General features: G+C 32.8%; 1 protein-coding gene across 1 annotated transcript in view; it reads right to left on the bottom strand.

The window, feature by feature from the left end:
• Trhde (thyrotropin releasing hormone degrading enzyme) overlaps positions 1-26,181 on the bottom strand; it is a 384,413-nt gene that overhangs the window by 65,348 nt on the left and 292,884 nt on the right. The window contains exons 10-12 of the mRNA XM_046430713.2: positions 22,886-22,974; positions 16,289-16,422; positions 16,130-16,185 (exon numbers count right to left, since the gene is read on the bottom strand). Of these exons, the coding sequence (XP_046286669.1) occupies positions 16,130-16,185; positions 16,289-16,422; positions 22,886-22,974 (279 nt within the window). The remainder of the gene's footprint in view (positions 1-16,129; positions 16,186-16,288; positions 16,423-22,885; positions 22,975-26,181) is intronic.

Raw genomic sequence — 26,181 nt, 5'->3', positions numbered from 1 at the left:
TATGAAAAGAAATACTTAATAATGATAAAAGTATCAATCAGGGAGACAACAATAGGCAGAAATATGTATTTGTCTCCCCAAATCAAAATTAGAATGAGAAATAGTGTCCTGATGTCACTGAAAATTATAGCCATTCTCTTATCAATGTACAAAGCTAGTCTAAAAATTACCAAAGACCTAAATCTGAATAGCACCATCAGCCATCTAATCTCACCTGTACCTAATGTAGAATACATTTCCTCAGGCACACATAGAATGTTCACCAGGAGAGAGTAGTCCTGGGCCAGAAAACAAAATGAAAAATTTAAAGTTTGAAATCATACCAAAAATGTTTTCTGAGCATAATGGCATTGTTTAAGAAATAATAAAATAATAAAAACAGCAAGGAAGACAAAAAATACACTGACTAACAATATTCTTATGAATAATTGGTATAGTTTGGATTTTTTTTTTTTTTGGTACCAGGAATTGAAAACAGGGGTAATTAATTAGTATTCATTTAAAAAAAAATAAATGCCAAATCTTTAAATGTAATTAACTCTTCTGAAAGATGCACTATCGAAAGTAAGATGATCCTTTCTGGATTCTAGCAATTAATGGTGGTATCTCCCTTGAGGTTTTTGTTGTTGTTGTTTTGGTAGTGGGGATTGAACTCAGGGGCACTTGCCCACTGAGCCACATCCCCAACCTCTTTTTGTACTTTATTAGAGATAGGGTCTCCCTGAGTTGTTTAGGGCCTCACTAAGTTGCTGAGGCTGGCTTTGAACTCAGGATCCTCCTGCCTCCTGAGCTTCTGAGATTATATGCACGTGCCACTGTGGCCAGCAATATAGTTTGAATCTTTAACAGATGTCCCCAAAAGCCCATGGTCAACAGCCTGTCACACTATTGCAAGGTGGTGGAAACAGCAAGTAGGCCAAGTGGAGGGAAGTTAGATCTTTGGGAGTGCCCTCAAAGGGACTTTTGGGATCCCTGTAACTTCCTCTCTCTCCCTCTTTGCTTCCCAGCCACCATGGGGCTCTTCTGCTGTTCACTTCTCATTATGGTGTAATGTGCTGCCACAGGTCCAACAAGGTGAAGTGACCATGGACTGAAACCTCTGAAATTATGGACCAAAATAAAAATTTTGTTCTTATATGTTTTTGTTCTTAAATGTTGTTCTTAAATTTTGTTCTTCAATGTTCTTCTCGGATATTTTGGAATAGTAAGAAAGCACTGACTAACACAATGATCTTTGTTCTCAAGGATAAATCACATGGAAAATTTTAAAATGTACTGAACTGAATGAGAACAAATACATATTTCAAATTTTGTAGGACACCAATAAAGCTTCATTTGAAGTAAAATTTATAGCTTTAAGTGCATATATTAGAAAATAAAAAGGCCTCAATCTGTGTTTTAAGAATAAAAAGCTAGAAGAATTGAGCAGATTAAACTCTAAGCAAGCAGTGGGAGAAAACTATAAAAAATAATCAGAAATCAGCGAAATAAAAAACAGAAGAATACTAAAAAAGTTAGCAAAACAAAAAGCTGAGTCCTTGAGGATAACAATAAAGTAAACCTCTAGTCAGAAGGATCACAACAAACATAACCAATATCTATAATGAATTAAGGAGTGCTATAACAGAACCCACAGACATGAGAAGCATCACTTTGAATATTAATATAACTCTATGCCAAGTCCTTTGAAAGCTAGACCATTTGAACAAATATCTAAAGAGATCCAAGAAGAAGGAGAAAACCTAAACAGCTCCATATCAATGAACAAAAGTATTATTATTACTATCTATCTATCTATTTATATGTGGTACTAAAAATCAACTCAGGGGCATTTTACTGTGATATATATCTATATCTATATCTATATCTTTTTTTTGAGACATGGAATCACTAAATTGCTAAGGTTGGCCTAGAACTTGTGATCTTTCCTCCTCATTCTCTCAAGTTGCTGAGATTACCAGCATGTGCCACTATACCCAGCCCCAATTAAATTCTTTAGTAAAAACTTTCATATACTGAAAATTTGGGGCTCATGTGATATTACTGATAAACTCTATCAAATATGTAAGAAGATAAAACACCAATCCTATACAAATTCTTTTTAAAAATAAAGAAAAAATCTTCTTAAATTTATGAATCCTGATTCCAAAACCAAAGACATCACAGGAAAGAAGAAATGAAAACAATATGCCTCATGAATATATATGTGCAAATTTTCAAAATATACTAACACATCAAATTAAAAACATTTCAAAGTTTAATGCATTGTTTCCCTAGAAATCCAGGTTGGTTTAACATATAAAAATGAGTAAATATAATTAACCATATATAAAGAACTATGACATCATTTTAATAGATGCAGGAAAAAAAAATACTTGACAAGCCTCAGCATCCATTCATGCTATAAACTGTTAACGAATGAAAAACAGAAAGGTACTTTCCCCGCCTAATGAAATAATCTCTGATAACTTATAGATAATGTCAGTCTCAATAGTTAAAGGCTCAGTACTGTCTACCTAAGGTCTCAAACATGGTGAAGGTGTCAGTAATCCCTGCTTGTATTTAAACTTGTCTTGGAGGTAAGAAGGAGCCAGGATAGTAAAGCACAAAAGGGAAATATAATACATATGGGTTAGAAAGAAAAAGATAAAACTATTATTAATTCCATAAGATACTATCATGTTTGTAGGTAATCCTAAAACACTATGAGAAATTAATGGATTTAGCCCAGTTGTAGGATATAAAGTCAACAATAGAAAAGTGTATTTCTGTATAAGAGGAGTAGTCCTTCTTTATCTTAACAAAGAGTCAATATTTCAGGGCTATAAGCCATAAGGTCTCTATTGCAACCACTCAACTCTACCTTTTTAGCATGAAAATCACCATAGATAAGACAAAATAAATGTGCATGGCTGTTCCCCAATAAAATTTTATTCATAAAAGCTGGTAGGCAATTTCTGGGCCATAGTTTGCAACCTCTGCTATATTTTAACAACAGACTAGTCTAGTCATATATGATATTTAAAACACAACTTATTTTTAACAAAAAAAAAATACATAGTAAAAAATATAGTAAGGGGTGTGCAGAAGCTATACACTTAACTATAAAGCATTGCAGGAAATCAAAATTTTAATCCATATAAGTAATAATTTTACTTAAATTATAATTTTATTTATTTTATTTAAATTTAAGTAAATGAGATATCCCAAAGACATGGCTATTACTAAAATGACAATTTTTCCAAATTGATTTATATTTTCAAAGCACTCTCAACCAAAATCCTAAAAGACTTTTTGCATAGCTACTGTAATAAGACAATGTGGTATTGACATAGTGATAGATTAATGGAACAGACTATTGAGTCAAAAATATCGATTCACAATTTATACAATCTACTGAATTTTACAGAGTTGCTATAGAAAGTCAATGGGAACAAAGTCAATTAGTGGTGCTGAAACAACTAAATATCTGAATGGAAACTATTAATCTTAACTCTTACCCTATAGCATACATGAAAATTAAGTAAACATGGATCATAGTACAAAACAAAACAGTTAATATTATTAATCTTTTAGCAGAAATGTAAGAGAGAAATTTTGCAGTATTGGGTTTGGTATAAATATCTTACATAAGGCATAAAACAAAAAACATAAAATAAAATACTGATCAAATTAACCTCATTGATATTAAAAACTTTCAACATTGAAAGACCAGTTAAGAAAACAAAGGAAAGGTACAAACCGGGAGAAAATTTGGCAAAACATATATCTGACAAATGGGCTGGTCTATTGAAAGGAATCTTATGTTTTAATAATGAGATAATCTAAATATTAAGTATGGACAAAAGATTTGAATGAATTCATCACAAAAGAAGATGTATATATAACAACTAAAAATATAAAAAGATTTTCATTATCATTGATCATCAGAGTAGTCCACATTTAATTAGTCACTATAAGAACACTTTGTACCCAATATACCATCTGATGTTAAAAAGACTGATAATATCAAGGGTTTGTAAGGACTTGAAACAACTCAGACTGTCATACATCGCCTCTTAGAATGAAAAATGGTATAGCTACTTCGTAAAAGAGTACGGTAGTATCTCATAGAGTAAACTTTACCATATGACCCACCAGGTCCATTCCTAAGTATTTGGTTAGAGAAAGAAAAATATATATCCATATCAAAATGCATATGCAAATCTTCATAGCAGTATTATTTGTAATAGGATAAATCTAAAACAATCCAGATATTCATTAAATGGTGAATGGGTAAACAAATTACAGTGCATCCATAATATCAAAGAAACAACTTACTAATACCTGCAACTATTTGGATGAATCTCAAAAACACTATGCTACATAAAAGAAGCAAAATATAAAAGATCACCTACTTTGTAAATCCATTTAGTCAAAATTTTGGAAAAGGCAAAAACAGAAATGAGAACCACTGAATCAATCATTGCCTAAATTCAGAATGAAGGAAGGGAATCGCAAATGAACATGAGGAAACTTTTTAGTGTATGAGAACTATTCTACATCTTCTTTGTAGTGTTGGTTTTACTATTATATAATTGGTCAATTTTATTTTCTGTCAGTGTTACCTCACAGAAACTGTTACATAAAATTAGAGCTGCATGCCTATATTTTCTCTGAAACCTGCCAAGTATATTCTACTTAATAGAACATTCTGGTCCTCCATCTAGAATGGTGCACTCACATGGTACTCTTTTTTACTTCTTTCAGTTTCTTCTCAAATACTAACTGGAAAATGAAACAAAAATGCTTCACACATAACACACATGAGAAATCATTAGGAATAGATTCTAAAGACAACAATATACAAACCAACAAATATAAAATGGTGATAAGAATGCTCATCACATGGAATTGTTGAGAGAATAATGTAAGATATATAGGCTAAATCAACTGACACACAGATGCTGCTCATTGGATTTCAACATCCATAATTTTTCTTGCTATTACAGCATAATGAGTAACACTTTTTCAGAAAACATCTGCTTGGGCTGTAACTATTGGATGTGAACTTCTGCCACTTAGGAGGCTACCAGGGTTCTCTGGGACATTTCTGTTTTTCTCCAGGAAAACAGCTGTATCATTGTCTTCAGCATCTCTCCTTACACCTTGGTCCCTATTGCCCCTGAACCAGAGCTCACTACTTTCACACTTGTCTCCTGCTAGTATATTCTTGATGGAGCAGCCAGAGTGGTCTTTTATAAACATAAATCTGATCTTATCACTCTTCTGTCCAAAATCTTCCCAATGCTTTTTTCTCTCATCCCATATAAAGTCTGAATTCTTATTGTAATAAAGCTTTAAACATTTGGTTCCCTCTTCCTCCCCAAATGCAATACATCCTGCTACTTCCCATTTCTCATTCCATTAGAGCTGTATGCCTGTATTTTCCCTGAAACCTTCCAAGTATATTCTACCCAGCAGAATGTTCTGGTCCTTGATCTAATATGCTCCACTCACATGGTACTCTTTTTTACTTCTCTTCAGTTTCTTCTCAAATACTAACTGGAAAATGAGGATTTTCCTGATCACTATATTTACAATAAACTTCTCTATATCTCATCTCTAAGTACTTGTAAACATTTCTTTACTTGGCTTTATTTATTGTTTTACTCTGCATGTATAGTCCCTTGATATATAGTTAATTATTTTCTAATTATTTTCTTGATGATCTCATTGGAGTCATTCTGCACTATAAAATAATCTCTATGAAGAAAGTGACTTTGCTATTCACCCTATGCCTGTAACACATCCTGGTGCACAGTAGGTGTCTTTTAAGTACTTACTGCATAAATAAACTATCACTGTCATTGGGGCATTCTGAATTACCATTTCTATCCTTTTCTACATCTATTTTTTTAATGCCCACGTATTTCCAAATGAACAAAACTGTTACATAACAAAATGATATTGCTGACTTTGCATAACAGAATTTACCATCTGTGAATTACTCTTGAAAGTTGAGCATCCAAAATTAAAATAGAAAAGATCAACCCACTAAAAGCCCTGTGAAGTGCTTCTCGCGGTTTTCCTTTTACCTGTTTGTGAAAGGTGCTCATATCACTTATTTGTAAAGGATAAGGAGAGCACAATTTATTTTAATATCATATATGTATACTTTAGAAACTGATTAGCTTATCTACACTGAAAAATAGATGTTGGATGATAATAGCACATATTAACCCTGTATATAAATATACAATGATTTTCTTCCTGGCTTCTAAGCATATTTATAATAATAAAACAGGATAACAAAAAAGGAACATCAATTTCTACCTTACTTTTTACTTGGCTTATATTTGAAGTAAGTAGATATATGAGAATTTCTACATGGTTGGTAACTTTGTAGTACCACATGTGACATAATTTATGAGTATAAAATACTTATCTCAGTAATATGTTCCTTCCACTAAGAAAATCACTTGAATTTATTTCAACTGAACATCAACTATGATCTTCTAATTTTAAAATTCTATATTACTTTTCCTCATATTATAGTCGGCATGAAAAGTAGTCTTTCTGAGGCCAAATACAGCAATTTCATGAAATAAGTATCATGGTCTGTCTTTGTTATCCAACTACCCTTAGATCCATGTAGCTATCATCTATCTCTCTATCAACAAACTCATTAATGTTCATGTTCTATATATAATTTATAGAAATATTCTACATGTGACTTTTGTGATGAATGAAATGCAAATTTTATATGGATTTCTCAACTCTCCACACTTCTAAGAATAACTGATAGTCCATCTATGTCAAAACTCAACAGAATTCAGAAACATTTGAAAAGTTGGATCAGGAAACTTAAGAAACTCTACAAAGAGGGAAATTGAGAACTATAATAAAGTAGGAAGCCAAATGCCTAATTGCTACATTTTTATAAAAAATTTAATATCACTATCTGTTTAAAAAGGATAAGTAAACTTTCCCTTGAAATTATAAGGGTAAAATTTATGATCTGCCCTCAGCTTACACAATTAATTTCCAATACATCTGGACATTGGGAACACAAAACCTATTAATTTTCACCTGAAGTTCTCTATTTTGGCATTTCTGAAGCATCCCTATGAACTCTGCACTAATTTAGAGTTAGCATCCACATAAAGGTCTCTGATGCTCAATCATTATTCTCTTTAGGGCCCATTAGCCTCAGTTGAATTTGTCAAATATGAACTTTTCAACAACAGCATGTTTTCTTTATTGTAAACTATCTCTCTCTCTCTCTCTCTCTCTCTCTCTCTCTCTCTCTCTCTCTCTCTCTCTCTGCCCCCTTTTGGCTACGACAACTACCTGGTGTCTTGGAGAGTTGAGACTGAACTTCTGTTTAATCCATACCCTAATTAAGTGAACCACTGAGCAACCGAAGCCTCTGTCTATCTCCCCTTTCACAGGCAGAAATCAAATAGGCTCCGGCATTCCCAGTTCAGGAAGGAAGAATCCAATCTGTGATTCAAATGTGTTCCAATTCCAGAGTTAGCCTGTACTCATATATTAAAACAACATCAAATAAGCTCTGGCATAGTAGCAACGAGTCAGGTTTTACTAATCCGATGTTTTCTTACACCCCAGACAGTGAAGGCCTCTTCACTGGTCCTCCATTCCACATAAGGACATTTGAAGCATTCTACACAGAATAGTTCAAATTGCATGCAATTAAGGGAGTGCATCATGCATTTCAAATCATTTCCCAAGGCTTTAAGATTTGCCACATAAGCAAGTGTGTGTTTCTGTTGCACAAAACCCTGGGACCAAATTTCCTTTCTTTTCTCCTCTGCCCCAAATTATCACCTCTTCATACTGAGACATGTTTATTTTCATGGCAAATAGAAAATAATATAATAACGTAAAATACTTATTATCGATATAATTCATTATCACTATTCTAGTTTCTTTGTCAAAAAAGTATTGCTACCTTAGGTAATTAACAGTTGAAGACAAAAATAGATTTGATGAGTTCTGGGAAAAAGCTATGGGCACTCTTTATCACTAGCTGATTAGCATATTTGCTAAGAAAGATAATTATCAGAAAGGCCCCTCTGAATCTGTTCTGAAGTGGGAAAATATTATTCTAAGACAAGGCAGTAACTAATTACCTCATATAAGTAAATATATATGTAATTGTATTTAATACATATGTTCTTATATTGCTCATTTTAAAAATACTTCCTTAAAATTTCTCAAAATAAAAGTCAAAGGAGGAGTTGAGGCTGTATCTCAGCAGTGGAACACTCACCTAGCATGCCTAAGGCCCTGTGCTCAATCCAAGGACTATACACACACATAGACACACGCACACATGCACACACACACACATACATACACAGAAAAAAATGAGAACTGATAATAACCAGATTAAATTTAAAAATCTTGATAAAATCAGACTGTTACATTGACAGGTCAAATGCCAAAAATAATTTAGTTTAATTTTCTCATAAACTAGATCTACCTCAAAACTTTCATTTTCTTCTATAGGAGGCTAGTGTGCCCCCTTTAGGCTGGGTCCCTATTGGACTTTTCACATCAATCATAAAATAAGCAGTGTCCATCCTCATTGCAGAAATAAAAACAAATATTATTTAACCATGTTGCATTCTTTTCTTAGAGTGGGAATTAGAATGTGTGGAGATATATGTTTTGGGACAACCCCATAAAGGAGTCTGTATAGAAGGAAATCAATACATATGGGGAATTTCACTAAGATACGCAGAAAAGAATTATGTGCAGTCATTTTGGACCAGTGTATATGCTGAAAAGGTAGGAAAGGAATAGAACAGAAATAACATTCACTGAGTTCTACTAATTTGTTATGCTAGGCCAGTATGTATATGATCTATTTAATCCTCATAAAAACTCCTAATCAAACTGTGAGTAATTCACACAGTTAGAATTCCAATTCTATCTATCTTGGTAGCCAAAATTCTTACTAATTAGGAAGAAAAATCAAATTAAACAGAATTGGGTTCATGTTCAAAATGTAAGATAAAGAGACAGGCAGGATTGAATTTTGGGAATGCAGAAAAGATTAACATACAATATTTTTAATTAAAAATGAACTAAAGGAATAACAAAAAATAGCTTTTAGAGGCTATATCCCCATACCAGCTAAACAATTCCAAGCAATAGTCATGCACTTATATCTGGGACACTGACTGATCACATCCAGGTCTATGCAGATGGCAACAGTCAGGTAAATAGCAAGAGCCAAGCAGAGGCTAGCTTTCCCTCCAGGTGGTGGCCCTGGATGGGGGCAGAGGAATTGGGCTTTCCAAACAGGGAGGCTCTACTTAGGAAATATACTTATGAGAAGAATGCAAGGAACTATACTATTATTTTAAAACTAATTGGTCGGCAATGGTTGCCTTCTTGACTCCTCTTCTATGTTGTAATTATTACCTTTATTTTTTCTGTGAAATATCAATCATAATTCTATTTGTTACCTACCACAACAAACATATACTGACCATCCACAGGGTTATGGCACATCTAAACTAACAGATAATCTCACACACTGCTTTTGAATAAAGATGCAAATAAAAGAACACAGAGTGGTGAAGCTCAAAGGTTCCATACTTTAGAACATTTTTTTTTTTTACAAAGGAGAGTTAGAGTGATAAGCATAGATTATTTGCTGGGTTAATTCCAGCTTTGATTGGCAAACTGTTACAATCTTCTGGGACCAATCTTGAAGACAGGATTATCTCAGGAAAGTATTGTGACAAAGGGTTTTATATGACTTTAAAATATGATGTGAATTCATAGTGAATAAAAACAGTAGGAACAGGGCTATGAGAGTATGTGAAATTGAAGATTACTTAAGACACTCTAAATCTACAGAAAATCCGAGGAAGCTGGCACACCTGAGTAGCCATGTCTCTGGGTAGAGAGCAAAAGGCACCAAGATTTGCTTCCAAAACACTGAAATCAGTCCAGCCAATTCTTACTAGAAGAATTGATTAGCTCTTGAAGAAACTGACATGTGTTGAAATTGTACGGTTCTAAATGACCAGAATTAACTTCTTTCAAACTTGTTAGGCACAATTATTCCTTGCTGAAACAACATATTTATTTTTTCATCCACTCTATCTTCCAAAGTTCCTGATTTCCTCTAAGAGTATCACAGCTGTTCTAGCTTGAATATGCAGAGTGACGTCCAAGGGTCCATAAGTAGTGTCTATGGTCCTCACAGTGGCAGTATTTGGAATTGCTACAGGCTTTTAAAATGGGGACAATGGAAGGTCCTTGGATCATTGGGGGCATGTCTCCAAAGAGGACCTAAGACCCCCCATTCTTTCTCTGTGTCTTTCTGCTTCCTGGCTTGTGATGTGAGTAGTTGCTCAGATATGTATTCCTGCCATAAAGTGCCACTCTAAACAGAGGCACAAAGTGACGGGGCTGCCTGATCTTGGACTTGAATCTCCAAGTCCAAGAGCTGAGTAAACCCTTTCTCTCATACATAAGTACCTCAAGTATTTTACTGCATTATCAAGAAGCTTACTAGTACAACAGCATAACTATAAAACCTGCAAATATTTTCCCCCTTTTCTCGGTCAACACTTGCTATGGGGAAATAGGCTGGCATTGCCTATTGGCATTGTGACTAGAGTTGCAGATCATTATAGGTTTAGAAGCCAAGTTATCTTGCCAGAAAATATTGCCATGGCTGCCTCCAGGGCAAACTGCTGAACATCTTAGAATTTTGTGGGGTTGATATATGCCAGTATGCTCATTTGAACCTCAGGGTGTCTCCTAATTGTTTAAGAACCCTCTAGCACCTGTCTCTGCTTGAGAAAATTTCTGAGATTCTAAGACTGTGACTTTTTTTACAGTCATAAAATTGAATATCTGAGATGATGACATTAAGCAATAAGAATAAAAATGTTTCCAAGTATTTATAACTGATTCCTTGAAGTCCTGATCACTGAATGACCAGTTAATGAATGACTCCAATCCAGTGGAGGTCATGCTTACTGAAATGAGGGGTCCCAATTAATTCAAAGGTGCTCTACCTTCAAAGGGATGCCTGTCTTATGTAATACCATAAATAGCCTTTGGGTCTCAAAAGCAGAGGAATTCACATTGTTATGTGTGTCAGAATCACTTGAAGTACTTAACAGAATGAAGGGTCCCAGGCTTCAGTAGTCTGCAATTTTAAAGATAAAAGCTCAGGTGATTTTGATGCAGGTAGCCTCTGAGGTCATGCTCAAAGAAGCACTGTACCGGTATATGCAAAATATTTACAGCAAAAGGAAAACAGTTACCTCAAATTCATAAAAAGATAAGTTATTCCTATCCAGGAATCTGAGGTCACAGGAATATTCAGGTTTTGATGTTATAAGTACATTTTACAAACCTATTCAAGTTAAGTTTGGTCGTCTAAATGGACATCTTGGAGGCAGATCCTCCTAAATAAATTATTTATGAACAAGTATTTTAAATTATTTGGAAATTCTTAGTAAATTCCTTTGAAATCTCAGGGTTATGTTTTAAAACAATCACAAAATCAAAAGGATCACAATTTGTACATGAAGACCTGAGAGCACTAACCACAATGGGAGTTATAAAACTATTTTTAATGTATGAGATGCTAAATAAAACAAATACATAGACTTAAACAAATTTGTACTTTCATTTGGAAATTTAGACTGCCTACACTCACAAAAAGGATAGTTAAATGCTAATTCATGTAACCTACAAACATCACCTAGTTTTGTAATCCAAGGCTATTTGCTATAAGAGCAGATCAAACCTACCAAGTGATATCAAAATACCTCTCTTCTACTTAGCACTCTCAGGCATTAGACATTAATATTAAAACATTTTCTCCTACAGAACTAAAACACAAATTTGGCCTAAGAAGGTTACAAATTTGCTTTAGATTTAATGCAGCACAATTTAAAAGTCTCTAAGAAATTTTGCCATTCTCGAGCAACAGGCCTGCCTTTAATGCCTCTGGAGATTTGTAATTCTCAGAAGTACCTGGTGTAGTAGTTCCCCAGAAATCCTCATCCCAAGGACAACATCTGTGACTCCACCCTCAACAGATTTCTAAAGGACAGCTCAAAGGAACATGTTAACTCACTCTCTAACCTTGAGTCAACTAGCATATGCCTGCAGGAATGGCTGAAAATCCAGAAATATACTCTAGGCTTTCACTGGGTTGTAACAGAAAGAAAGATAAAGACTCCCAGCTCATTACAGTAAAATATCCTGAAAATGCATTCAGACAATTTTTACCATTTATCCATGGCAAAGTATTGCTGAAACTAAGACTAATTTAGAGGTCTTTGGGGTGTGAATTTTTAAATGATTGCATGTCAGAAAGGTATAAAATGAAAGGGTTTCAAGGTGACTTTTTTATGTCTCAAGATGTGCATTTGTTACTCATGACAAATAGATAATTAAAATCCCCAGCCTCAGGGATATGAGAAATATAATCTTTTGGATATAGCCACTCTTGAAAGGATTCACAGTGAGTCACCGCTCATAGTATGAAACAATTTTCATTGGTTAGAAAGACTGAGAGGATAACTGTGCGCTAATTTTAAATAGCTTTTGGTCAATGGCAGAGGGTTGGAAGCATACAGCTAGCCATAAATCTTATTTTACAATAAACAATTTTATCACTTTCAAAATTCCATAAATATTTAATTTTAATTCTCTTACACACACATTCTAGTGGCTTAACAAAAGATAACCAAAAGCGTAATCATACATGAATATTTCTCCCAAATGAGTCTAATGCAAACAGCTACAGAATCATCTTTCTCTGTCTACCAAGTGCAATAAACTATACATTGGAATCAAAGTCTATTTTTATTGATAACTCTCATGAATCCATTATAATACACAAGTAAGAAAAACATTTTGCTGATACAACATGGTTCTTTCAAATAAAGAATAGGGATTGAAGAAAGAATTCAGAAACTTATAAAGCAGTGGACAGTATCAGAGGAATCTAGGCTCCTTGGTCAGCTTTTTGTACTGTTTAACCAAAGTAAAGTGGCCCTGTCTGTGTCACTATAATACCATGGAGAAATCTGGACAAAAAGGCCACCTTGCCAAGCTATCTCTCCCAAAAGGTTTGTAAGTCATTTCTTCTCAAGTTCATTTATGAAATGTCAGCACATTACACATTTAAACAACCACTATCAAAGTAGGAGAAACAGCTTCTCCTCAAGGTGGGTCAGGGTGCAGTTGCTTTTCAGACACATCGTACTATTATCTTCTGCAATAAGTGAAGAAATGGTCAACACATGTTTTGGAAGAAAATCCTTAAACAAGAAAATAAAATATCTTTGCCTATTTTCTTTTAGATTTGGAATTATTATTTTTTAACTAAGTGACATTTAATAGAAAATAAGGTAGAAATAGCAAATTTGAATGAAAGAAATTATTAAATTCTAAAAATTAGTTTGGCTACTGGGTTGTCAAAATTTAAAACACATGGCATATTGAAGTGAAGGATTTGAAGGAATTGGATTGTCTCATGTTATGGTTGACAGGGTTAAATAAGCCTTGGGAATATAATTTCTACTACTTATCAAAAATGTTACAGTCTTTAAAACCCAAATTCTACTTACAGGAATTAAACTTATTAAAATATGTGTGAAAGTTTATAGTTTGAAAAATTAACAATTGATGATCAATTTATATGATTAATTATGTAACAAGCATACGTCAGCACAATCCTGTACCAAAGATTAAATTAGGTCGTAACAATAAGAGGATGAGGCAAAGTGCTCCCCTCCAGATCATCTGGGAACTGTCAGGGACTGGGAAAAGTACCTGGAAAGCAATGTGGCAGTAAGTGCTATAACACTAGTACATAAAACATCCCTTTACTTTTTCTGGAAAGACAGACAAGGTTGTGGTGAGAAAGGGTAAACAAAATAACATTTTTTTCAAGGGAATGGTAATCTTCTGGACAGACAAGGAGGATGAGATAGAAAGGAATTTCATGTCATAGGCAAACTCACTTTGACTTGAAGTCAAGGACTCTACTGTTTTCCTGTTTGAAGTTGAATTTCCATGTCCTTCCCACACTGCACCCCGCCACACACACACACACACACACACTTAAAAGCTGTGCAACCTTAAGTAAGTGGCTTAACCTCCATGTCCATGCTATAAAGTGTCAATAGTAACCACAGTCATTCCATGTGTTTCTTAAGATTGAACGAAGGTGGTCATTAACAAAAGCCTCAGCACAGTATCTTGCACATAAGTATATAAAAAATATTTGCTATTTTCTACTTATTAGTATTAAAGAACCCAAGGAGTACCTGATTTGTCCAGAAAATGGAAAGGAGTTTGATATATATTGAATAGCAAAATTACAAAAATTTTCAAGAATACAATAAAATGTAAATAGTTCCAAGTAAGTACAGGGCATTCACCTGAATAAATCTGATTTTATAATCTCAATCTCTCTCTCTCTCTCTCTCTCTCTCTCTCTCTCTCTCTCTCTCTCTCTCTCTCTCTCTCTCTCTCTCCTTTTCCTCAGTGCAGTATTACATTAAATAAACTCCTTCTGGCTGGCTGGCTGGCTAGCTGGACTCTCTAAACTTCCATATATATTACCATCATACCTAATGCTTTCTTCAAAGTCTGCATATTTTACTACACAGCAAAGGCTACCTCTTAGCCATTATCACACATCACACCTCAGCAGGGCTTTCTCCACCTCTATTATTTTTAAATTTTTCCCAAGAAGACCATGCTGTGGCATGAAAGGACCCTCCTTTACTTTTGCTGGAAGTGAGCTTCTGTTCATACTAAATGACTAAATGAAATTGGTACAATTTCATTAGAAACTTCCTTGCTGGTAAATTGTCCTTAAGGCTGTCACTCAGCAGGTAGACAAACGTGTGCCTGCAACATGGGCTACCTGGTCAGAATGAATTGCCAATACAGAATTGTTTACCAGATAAGAAAACAGTGCAGTCTCCTTAGTAGCAATAGAAAAGGAAAAAGTCTGGGGGTTTTGATTTTTTGTTTCTTTTTAATAGAAAATTACCTGGAATTTCTTCTTTTTCCCTTCTTTATGTGTTCTCCCTTCTACATTACTTATTTTTACAAAAACCAATCTCTGTAACTTGGTCCCAAACTTGACTTTGCTTATGTCAAAGTAATTATCAAGTCTTCTATATGTAAGCTCATTAGTTTTGATGGATTAGAATGCCACAGGGAATGATATGCTTTTTAACATATGGAAGAGAATTGAGATTTGATGGAGTACATAAACTGTAAAAGCAGTTTCAGGTTCCAGGAATGAAACAATGCCTATGCTAAGTTAAGTTGTGTGTTCATCTCAGCACAGATAAAACTAACCAGTTTCACACAATTGCCTTAGGAGAAAATGTAAATTATGATAACCAGGTAAGCAAAGAGAAATTTCCATGTCCTAAGTTGTAGCTTGTAAAATTAAAACTATAACTGGAAATGAAAGAGTAAAAAATACTAAAAGAACTGTTTGCTATTTCGTTTCAAAGTACAATAAGTACCTTGAGCTTATTAATTCATTTGATGATTGTTCAAAGGAATAACTGATTTTTACATTATAAATCTAATAGTGAAAGTAACACAATATTACTATTACCAATACAACTAAAACAAGATTGATAAATATTTTGTCCAGAACAGTCTTATCCTGTAGATATTTATATCTGTCTCACAGCTCAAGCTTTTCATAATGAATCACATTCCAAAGAATATTAATAAAAGATATACTGGCATATGTCGAGGAAAAAAATTGCTGATGCTTGAAGATATTTTCTATCAAAAGTTAAATATGGCACAATGGCCATTTTTTAGAGTCATTAATGAAATTTGGAAGAGATTATTAATCTCCAGAGTGTTAAATTGAACTTGCAGCAAAATTGATCAAGTTTTCCTGTCTTGGAAATACCCTATGGCTATTATTGATCAAGAATTTGGCACAGTAATTATAATTCATATCTAAACACAAAGATTGTGAGACAGAAATTATTTTTAATATCTTAAATTAAAAATATGCTTACTACTCAGCTTAATACAGAAAATCTTACAAGCAAGAGTTTTTATTATGAAGATCCACAGTAAAACATACCTGGCCAGGCTAAAGGCATCGTCAACCAAACCTGCACGATTACTGACAGAAAGAACCTATGAGGCCAATCGGGGGGGAAAAAAAAGGAATCATTAAGGATTAAAATTACAGGTGTTCACATGTCAAAGCACATAGCTTATGAGCAAGTCTAGAATATACCTCATGGTTCCTGATTAACTGATCAATTAATAACCTCCAGTTCCTCAGGTCATAGTTGACTCTGAAGTAACCCGTTTGATTGATGTTCCCCAGCAGCCAGCTTCCCTTGTCCAAATAAGCTATTCTGTGATGCTCTGAAAACAGCATTTTGAGAGTAAATAGATTTAGAAATTTAAGAGTTAAAATGGAATCAAGTATGTTTTCTGAACACAAGATGTTAACAAAACCAATCATTAAAAAGAAATGCTATCCTAAATATCTCATTGAAATCTACTCTTCAGTCAATCATTAGCATTTAGAATTGCTGAGAAAAACTTTTAGATGGTTACTCATTATTATCTCAGTTAATTATTTTCTTATAACAAATATTTTTGTTCTTGACAAAAACTACTTACCTATAAAATATTTTCTTTCTCAAAACAAACGTAACCAAGAAATACACTATTATATTCATGCAGCTTTCAATTAGGTTGTATGTGCACGTGCAGCTAAAATTAAACTGTGTTTAGATACATATTCTTCTTATTTTAATTGTCAGAAAGTGATTAGAACAATGCAGCCCATTTACTTAGAAGTCATCATTGTCTCCTGCCTTTTTTCTCTGGCTTTCATAGGACTACTCATAAACAACACACTTCTCCACATCATCAATAATGCTAGAAAAAGGAAACCACATTTGTTTAAGACTCTAAATTTCCACATAGACTTATAAACAAAGGTAATAAATTCTGCTTATTGAAATCACTTTGGAAAATGGTAATATATTTTTTACCAGCTTTATTCGATGAACAGAAGCCAGTAAAAAATGATATAACTTCTTATATACTTAACTTTTTCAAATATGGTGGAGAGAGTGACCTACATTCACATGTAAAGTCAACCTTTACTGACATCCCAGAGGGAGGGTTATGATTCCAGGAATTTGGGTGTTAATCTTCAGGACTCATGCCTCTCGGAATTTACACTATGAAGTAGACTTTAGAAACTTACATGCATACACACATACACACAATCTGACATCCAGGAAGAAAAAAAAATTAAAACCAGATTATTATATTTAATTTCTACAATAACTCAAAATCATAGACTGTACCACAGAAGCCAGTTGACTCATATCTGAGTAACAGACACACCTTCAGTTCTTACTCCATTATCAAGATGTTAGCACATCAGAATACAAAACAGGAAATACAGTGTCCTGCTTTATTTCCTTGGAAGGAAGGAATTTACAAAAAGGACTCTCTCAAGGAAAGGCCACACAAGGAAGGGTTTACCACAAGAACCACTGGTGGACATTAATAACCGTTTATTTCTCAGGCCTGTAATAGGGTGGGCTATTTAATACAATGTACCTAAGAGATTGCTTATTTTCAAAAGTCTGTAGTAAAACAAAAGTGCTTAAACCCCAATGTATATTAAATATAAAAACTTAATGTTTCAGATATTATTCAGCTCTCAGTACCTTTAGAAACTGTGTTCATTGAAACAGATAAAGAAAAATGGTTCCAACAGACAAATCAGATTGACTACTAGAAAATAAAAATGGTTTCTCAAGTCTTTGAAGTTTCACAAACACATATTTTTAAATTTTTAACGTGTCATCCAGACAAGAAGTTTTAGAATGTCACCTCAGTTTACAGATGCAAAAATTAGAACCAAAGTAACAAGAAAACATGATGTTTTAAAAAACTAAAATAATATTATAAGGAGAGGTTTTGATTAATCATGCCTGAATTCCTGGAAGAAAATTAAAACTTAAATATTAAAAATATTGTTTCTTCTGAGCAATCTTAATTTCTTCAAGTATACTAAGCTTTTCATTACAAAAATAATAAAATTGTGATTTAATTCACCTAAGAGCAAATTTGATAATTTTCATTTAAGAAGTGTTTTTTTTTTTAATTAGAATGTTAAAGCATCAAGTTCAATATATGAACACATGATTTAGATTTTTACAAATCTGCCGTGGTCATGAATTCCTGTAATATTAAATCTATCCTTCAAGTTACTTCCTATTCACTTATTAGATAGCTGGCTTATGTTAAACCCCATGTGATTCATTTGGCTCTATTTTTTTAACTTATTCAATTCAAAGACGTACAGGAAGGATATAGTCAAATTAAAATCAATATGTATGTTAAAATAGGAAAACAATTCCTATGCTTTCTATATCTTCTAACCAGAATAAGCAGACAGTCATCTATTGTTTTTAAGTACACCGTTATTGAATTTATAACTTAAACCTGAAGGTTATTACTATTCATGAATATTTTTATGCCTTTACTACAAATGAGATCTTTGAAGAAATGGTTCCCTGAAAGATTTTGTAATAGATTTTTAAATATCTTTTCAGTTCTAGTTAATTATATCCCTAAAATGTTCTTCAAATTAACTAATGGCAAGCAATGCATTTTAAAGAGATCTTTTCCAATGGTCTAATGAGGTATCGTATTTGATGAGTACAAAATAAAAAGTATGGAGGTTATATTTCAAGTGTTGGTAATAATAATTAAAAATTATATTTATATCCAAAATGGTCTGATTCAGACTACATCAAGGCACAAAGTAGTTGATATTTTATAAGATTTTTATATTTTATACATTTTTAGAATAAAAAGAGAAATGAAATTAGAAATTTATACCAAATATTTGCTGGTTGTATAACAATTTGAATTAAAATAATAATAACAATAATAAGGGTAACAACATGGGACAAACACACGAATAATAACATATATTCATTGCCTCACTGGACTATTGTGAAAACTGAATGAGATCATGTTTTGTGGAATCTTTAAAGAACTATGTGAACATATCCAAAAGCATCATAGTGAGTAACTGACAGATTTTCAAAGAAACCTACCAAAGTACTTAAATTCTGTGTGTGTGTATGGGGTGTGTGTGTGTGTATGTGTGTGTGTTTGTGTGTGTGTGTGTGTGTGTGTGTGTATAGTTAAGGGCAGAATAGAGTAAAAAGAAAAAAAAGGAAACTAAACTCCTAAATTTAAACTAAACTCCTAAGATAAAAAAGCAAGCTCTTTATCTCACTAACTGACTGTCACTGGGTAAGTTATTTCTGAAACCTTAATTTCCTCAAATGTAAAATGTAGATAAAGACAATACTCGTTTTTTAATGGTTTGTGAATCTTAAATGAGTCAATGTTTGAGGAAATCACCACAGCATTATGCTATTTTTAATGTTTTACATTAATTTTTAAGGATCAGTTTCTTTTTTATTTTGAATCTTTTCTTTTCTAACATCTGACGCTAAATTTATTTCCCTTGATGCACCATTAATTGAACAGCCAGTCAATATGCAAGCTACCGCAATTATAAATGTCTGAATACTTGGTATTTTCCTAGTAAGAATGAAAAGGATATTTCAACCTGATCTTAAAAACTTAAAAAGTGTTTTAAAAACTACTTTTAGGCTACAATGATCTTTGCCTTAACTTGGAATTAGATATTTATCCAAAGTGTTTTAAAAAACAAATTGCCAAGAACATATGATTAAAATCAAATGTATACATCTTATCCACCAAAGACTTTACCTTAATATCTTATGAGATCAAATCTGTATTACTACTGGCAGTGAAAATTACAAAAAAAAAGATCAATATGGTTAATATAACTAAATGTATAATTTCTTTTCATATATGTTGATAAGAATTGACCAGAATATTTCCTTCATGTTTTTATGGAGGAAAACATGAAGTAAATACTGATCAACTGGTACTATTGATTAATTGGTACTGATTATATTTTAAACCAAAGGTAACATGACAACTTATAATAGGACATAAAAGTTAATATCTTACCCCCCAAAACTCTTTCTGGTATTAGTTTTATTATAGGTCATCAGAATGAAAACTTCAAGATAAAATTGAATATCTAGGATATAATTGAAAAGGCAAAACAAAGTTTTCTTTTCTTTTAGGTCTCTCTTGTAAAAGTTCTTCCAGATTTTTGAATCTATCAAGTTTTAGGGAAGCATTTACTTAATATGAGTATCCCCCCACCAAGCCTCAACATTTCAAAATGTTCATATCAAACAGAAGATGCTGTTATGATTTAATGGACCATAACACACTATGCTCTGCAGTTTGCATATTGTATAACTTTGGGGGGGAAGAGGGGTGTGCCATTCATGCCATAGTCTAGGCAAACAGTGCCTCCTAGAATTATGAGCTTCACAAATTGTGCAGCTGTGTGTGATGTCATATATCAATACATGATATACAATACATGTATTGTATATCAATACAGGCAATAGTTTAGGAGGCAAGCATGGTTTGAACTAATACACTGTTATTATTCCTGACTAACAATGAAAGGATATAAAAAAAAAAAAAACAAGCCCTCAAACATAGCCAGTAGTGGCTTTGGGTCAAAGAAAACTGTGACACTATTCTTGATTCTCGGTGGGATAAGAAGATACTATGAATAACACTACGGAAATAACTAGAGTTAGAGGAAATGGTCCTGAGAAATGGATGCTACAAGAATCAGACTTGCACTGACACTGTCTGCAAGTGACGTGTTGGGCCACTCCTGATGTTTGATCAATATGCCTTTATACTTTTTAAATTTTCTCCATTTTCATTCTACCTTAAAAAGATGAGTATTTTGCTTTATTTCTGAAGATAGTTCTATCTCATGCTCCTGGCTTTCCTAGGGTGGCATAATTTCATTCTAATAGTTGGAACTTTACAGTAATTGTTTTCATCATTTTATAACAGATTACATAGGTAAATAAAACAACCACATGAGTGGAAAAGAGAGGTATACAGACAAATAATACAGTAGGTATAAATTCAGAATCATGCAATGAAACTATAGATTCTGATTATTTAGAAAGATAAATATCAATAAATGTTAGAGTAAGTACTTTAATGTCTTATTAGACTACACATGCATGTTTCATATATGTATCAATTCTAAAGAAAAGGGGGAGAGTAAACAATATCATTGAATGTCCTTCCTTTTTCCCCAAAAACCTCACCAAGTTAAAGGAATACTGAGAGCAAGCTTGGGTTGGAAAGTCCAGGAACATATTATCTTGAAGAACACTGGATACATTTTATGCACACTAGGAATTATGGTAAATTAGTGTTAATCTGTAGAAAGCTACTTTCTTGCATCTGTGCCAAGACAGTTGTTCCTTGGGATGCTGGCCATGCAAGCTAACTAAGCAAACAATGCAAGCTAATGCTGATGCTGTCATTGCTTCTGCAGCCTTACATAAAACCTCTATCCCACTGGCAGCCAGGGGGGTGCTGAGGGCACTATGGAAAGGATATGTGTCACTCATCCAACCAGCAGCTACTGGACAAAACATCATGAGGGAGAGGAGGCACTGTTTGGAAAAACACCTTGAAGGACAGAAGTGCTATGTGTCGGTCTATTATCACTGAAGTCTTCTAGGAGCAGGCACTAATCTCTTGCAAGCTTTCCTCAATAAATCATAAGTACCACTTATGGGCACTTTCTTTGGCCTTCTGCAACCTAACCTATTGCCCTTGCACAACTGGGCTGTGGATCCGACCACATACAACATGTATAAGTTAAAATACATATTTTTATAATATGTGATTATGTATTAAGAAACATTAAAAATTTGAGTAAAAATACACCTGGAATTCCAAGTGTTTATACTTCTGGCAAACAAATTATATTTTGCTTTAAAACTTGTTTCCTATGTGTATTTTAAGCATTTTAGTCTCCCTTATAATAGCAAGACAGAAGGAAAAAACAGCTGTTTATTTATACCTCACCTTATTGAAAAACAATTGTGACTGTTTAAAATGATGTAAGGTAACATCAATTAACAGTATGTGAGAAAGGAATAAGGAAAACAAAATATGGACACCCTTGACCATCTAAATCTAAATGAAATGTTACATAAAAGATGATAATTGACTTTTTCTCTAACTCAATGGAAAACAGAAATAAAAGGGACCTGGTTCACACTCTAGCTTGAAGGATATAGATTGGATTCGAGAAATAGGTTTCTGACAGTGAATTGAAATAGATCACTATCTTATTTGAAGATATTTAGAAAGAGAATAGAATCTCATCTCTCAATGCTCCTTGAGGTTTGACCCAACCTAGGAGATGGCTAGATGCCATGTAAAAGCCCCTCCCTCCTGGCCCTATAATTATCTAATTCCATGGAGAATATTGCCTTTCTGGTCCCTTAAAGAGACAGTCTGGTAACTAAAAGGTAGCAGGAAAATGGGATTAAAAATTAGGCCTACATTTTAGTATTTGAAATAATGTTCTACTGGGAGTTATGATTACATTTTAATTACACTTGGAATTACAAAATTACACAGCCTAAAACAGATAATATTAATTCTATAGATACTTATTTTAAAATTTTCTCTTTACCATAAAAGAAACAAATATAAAATTACCCAGGAAGCTTGAAATTAGACTATTATTCTATATTATACCTAATTTTTTAGAAGTGATTAACATTACTTTCTCAATATAATTTATTTTTATTCACATTTTATAACAGCTAAAACTAGAGGTTAAGTTGCCAAACAATTATCTGAAACCAAAGAGTTCCTCAGGGGACAATATATATTTTACCTGATTTGTTAGACACCCAAATAATTGCTTCTGAAGACACATGGCTTCTATTTCCTACTACAATAGTTAATGGAATCTGCCACAGGTAACTGAAAAATAAAAGAGAAGCTTTAAGAATAAAATATCTACATCCAAACAAAAATAAACAACATTTTCTATCTAGCTTATATATGATTTTATTACTCTCTTCAGTAAAAACAAACAAGTAAATAAGTATATAAATCCCAGTTAGAAAGACAAAAATAAGTCAAAAAGATGGGTTTATTATTACATGCCATTAAGAAGACTTGACTTTAAAAAGTTTTGGTTTCAGTGCAAAAGAACTGCCAAAAAATACTTTATTTTGCAGAAAAAAAACAGATTTGCATTTTAAAAATAAAAGTAACTATATTCCAAAAATCTGAACCACATTATATATTGATTAAAATCTAAAAATAAACCCTTTCCACTTTTTCTATATTAGATTAATATAAATTTCAGTGGTTTCATCATTTACACTTTAAAATTTTCCTTAGTTATTATCTAACAATTCTGGTAACACTACTAACATATATTTAGAGAGAGAATAATATGACACATCTAAAGAATAAAGGAAGAACAAAATTAATTGGATTTCCCCAAAATCCAGATCAATACCAAAAACACTGTGGGACATACTTAATACTCTGTTTCCTGAAATGAAATTTCCAAATTGATGTGTCAAAGCATCTATCAATATGCAGGGTCACTCATGAATCTCAACTATTAAAAAGAAGCATTTTTTTACATTTACCTTTTTATAGGGTAAAATTGATATCTAGGCTTGTACATGAATTAATATCAATTTAATCTCAAAGAGCACCCAGAGATTTGCTGGATGGTTTTACAATAAGCCCAATGACTAGACTTAGCTTTCTTCCTTGAAATACAGCTTGATTATATTGATTTCTCCACTGCACCATTAGCAACAGGGGTATCCAATAATTACAGTATGGGAAAAATAATTTTTATTTTAGAATGATATTGTAAAGATACAATAAGTAAAGATATTGTGTGAGTTTAATATCTATGAGAATAAATGGAGAATGGAACACTTTTGAGGAATCATGCTTGGCATAACATATTGAAACAAGATCATGTCTTTTTTGAGGGTGGGAGAAAAGGGTGTCTCCACTGAATCCATCATGCAGAATTTGGTTATTTGATCAGTTAATTGTTTCACTCATTATAAAAAGAGTTCTGTGGTACAAAAGAGTCTGAATAGAAGACTGGAAGAAATTCATAATTGTATATCAACTGTTATCTCCACTATTGAAAGTTAAAAAAACACATTTAAGATTCTAAATTAGAAAACTATATATTATACTTAATTACAGAAATATTTTTGAGTGTCAACTATTCAGAGACACTGTGCTATACTACAATTGACTCCCCATGATTGGTCAGGAAGTACTTTATGGTAGTCATTCTTTAGATAGTAAAAACTTAGTGAGAAATTACCCATGTAAGTTCTTTAATAAATACTTTCACACTTGCAACAAAGAACTAAAAATATCTTACAAATATTTAATGATAGATTTATTGGAATAAAGATACAAAAAACTGATATATTTCTTTAATAGCTATTCTTTAAAGATAATGAATCTCTTTTGATTAATTGTAATAATTAGACAACAATGTCTCCAGTTTGAGTCTAATTCTCAAGTTAAACTACAGGGTCATTGAGAAAAGCTATGAAAGAGGAGTTGTTTTATAAATCACTGTTGAATGTGTTAATATGATTGAATTGACTTAGATTAAAGGAAAATAAAAAAGGCCAGATTAACCTATAAGTAAGACAAAAATGCTCTTGGGCTGGGATTATGGCTCAGTGGTAGAGCACTTGTTTAGAATGGGTGGGACCCAGGTTGGAGTCTCAGCACCACATAAAAATAAAGGCATTGTGTTGTGACCATCTACAAAAAAGATTCTCTCTCAAAAAAAAAATGTTCTTTATGAACTTCACATTTTTGTATGCATCTTCCACATTGAATCGGGTCAAGCAAAATGTGAAGTCAGATAAGTATTAGTTAAAGAGCAAGGAATATAAAAAAATTAGGAGAATTAAAAAATCATTAAGGGAAAATATGTCTTTTTGTAGCATGATCCAAAAATGTTTGTGAAGCACTGTGTGCCCCTAATACTTGTATTTGAACTGTATTCTTCTAAATAGCCAGAGATCATGATAAAAACTGAGATGTTTCAATATAAATTTTCAAAAAAGTCTCTAAGGTACAAGAAAATGAGATTCATATAAATACTTGCATGATTCTTACAGTCATATCATATGCATAGAGAAAATTACTTAAATAAGCAGACACTATCGCACAGCTGCTGTGATATAAAAAAAGTTACCTATTATAAGATTTTAGAACACAAAGTTGGGATATTTTGTAAAATTCTTAAAATAGACGTTTATGTTTTCTCTAAGGAAGTTTTTGTACCCTACACAAAATCTATACAAGTGACAAAGATAAATTGTTACAAGTTACCAGGCAGATCTGAAATTTTGTATTCATTTCAAAATTGTTGGACATGTTGACATCCTGTTATTCTTCATAGCTTTTTAAACAAAACATATTTAGTCATTTATAAATTTCATTTTAAAAGCAAAGAAGTCATAATAATCATGGTGGGATTTGTTTTGTTTTGTTGTTTTGCTAAAAGACTAGAGGACACTCAACAATTTTGAGTAAAGGGCCCTGTATGGTATGCTCTAAAGAAATCAGTTTTCAGTGGGTTAGCTTAAAAAGAGACTAGAAAAAAGATATTGTGAGAATGGATTGTGTTTCTGCCTCTTTAGTTTAATTCAAATTTTATTTATTTCATTTAACCATTAAAAACCTTAAAAATTAATTTCAGAAGACCCTAAAACCATTTATTTTCTTTAATAGTTCCAGGGATTAACTGTCTTCATTATCAGTTTACATTTTTATAAAAAGCAACTTTAATTTTAAGGATTACATTAAAGTAGAAAAGAATGGGCATATATTTTAGCTGAGTCAGGAACCTTTTAAAAATAGTATCAACATTAATGAAGGATTAGTGTAAAGCTTATGAAAAACTAGAGATTGTTACTATCAGGCCAGTAAGACATGGGAAATGTAAACATGCAGGTAAATAGAATTCTCTATAACACAAAACTCTTAGAAGCTCCTCTGTGGTTAAGGAAACGTTACATAACACTATAGGGAAGTAACTTTATAAAGAAAAAGGCTTCACCAATTCACCACTTCCCAAGTACCACATTCTATTACATTTTTACACTCTGTTAGATA

Source organism: Marmota monax, unplaced genomic scaffold, assembly GCF_021218885.2.
Source record: "Marmota monax isolate L192 unplaced genomic scaffold, Marmota_monax_Labrador192_F-V1.1 WCK01_AAM20220418_F8-fsc00056, whole genome shotgun sequence".
In the NCBI taxonomy this organism is placed as follows: Eukaryota; Metazoa; Chordata; class Mammalia; order Rodentia; family Sciuridae; genus Marmota; species Marmota monax.
Note: the sequence above shows the minus strand (reverse complement) of the source record. Positions and strands in the feature narration are given on the sequence as shown.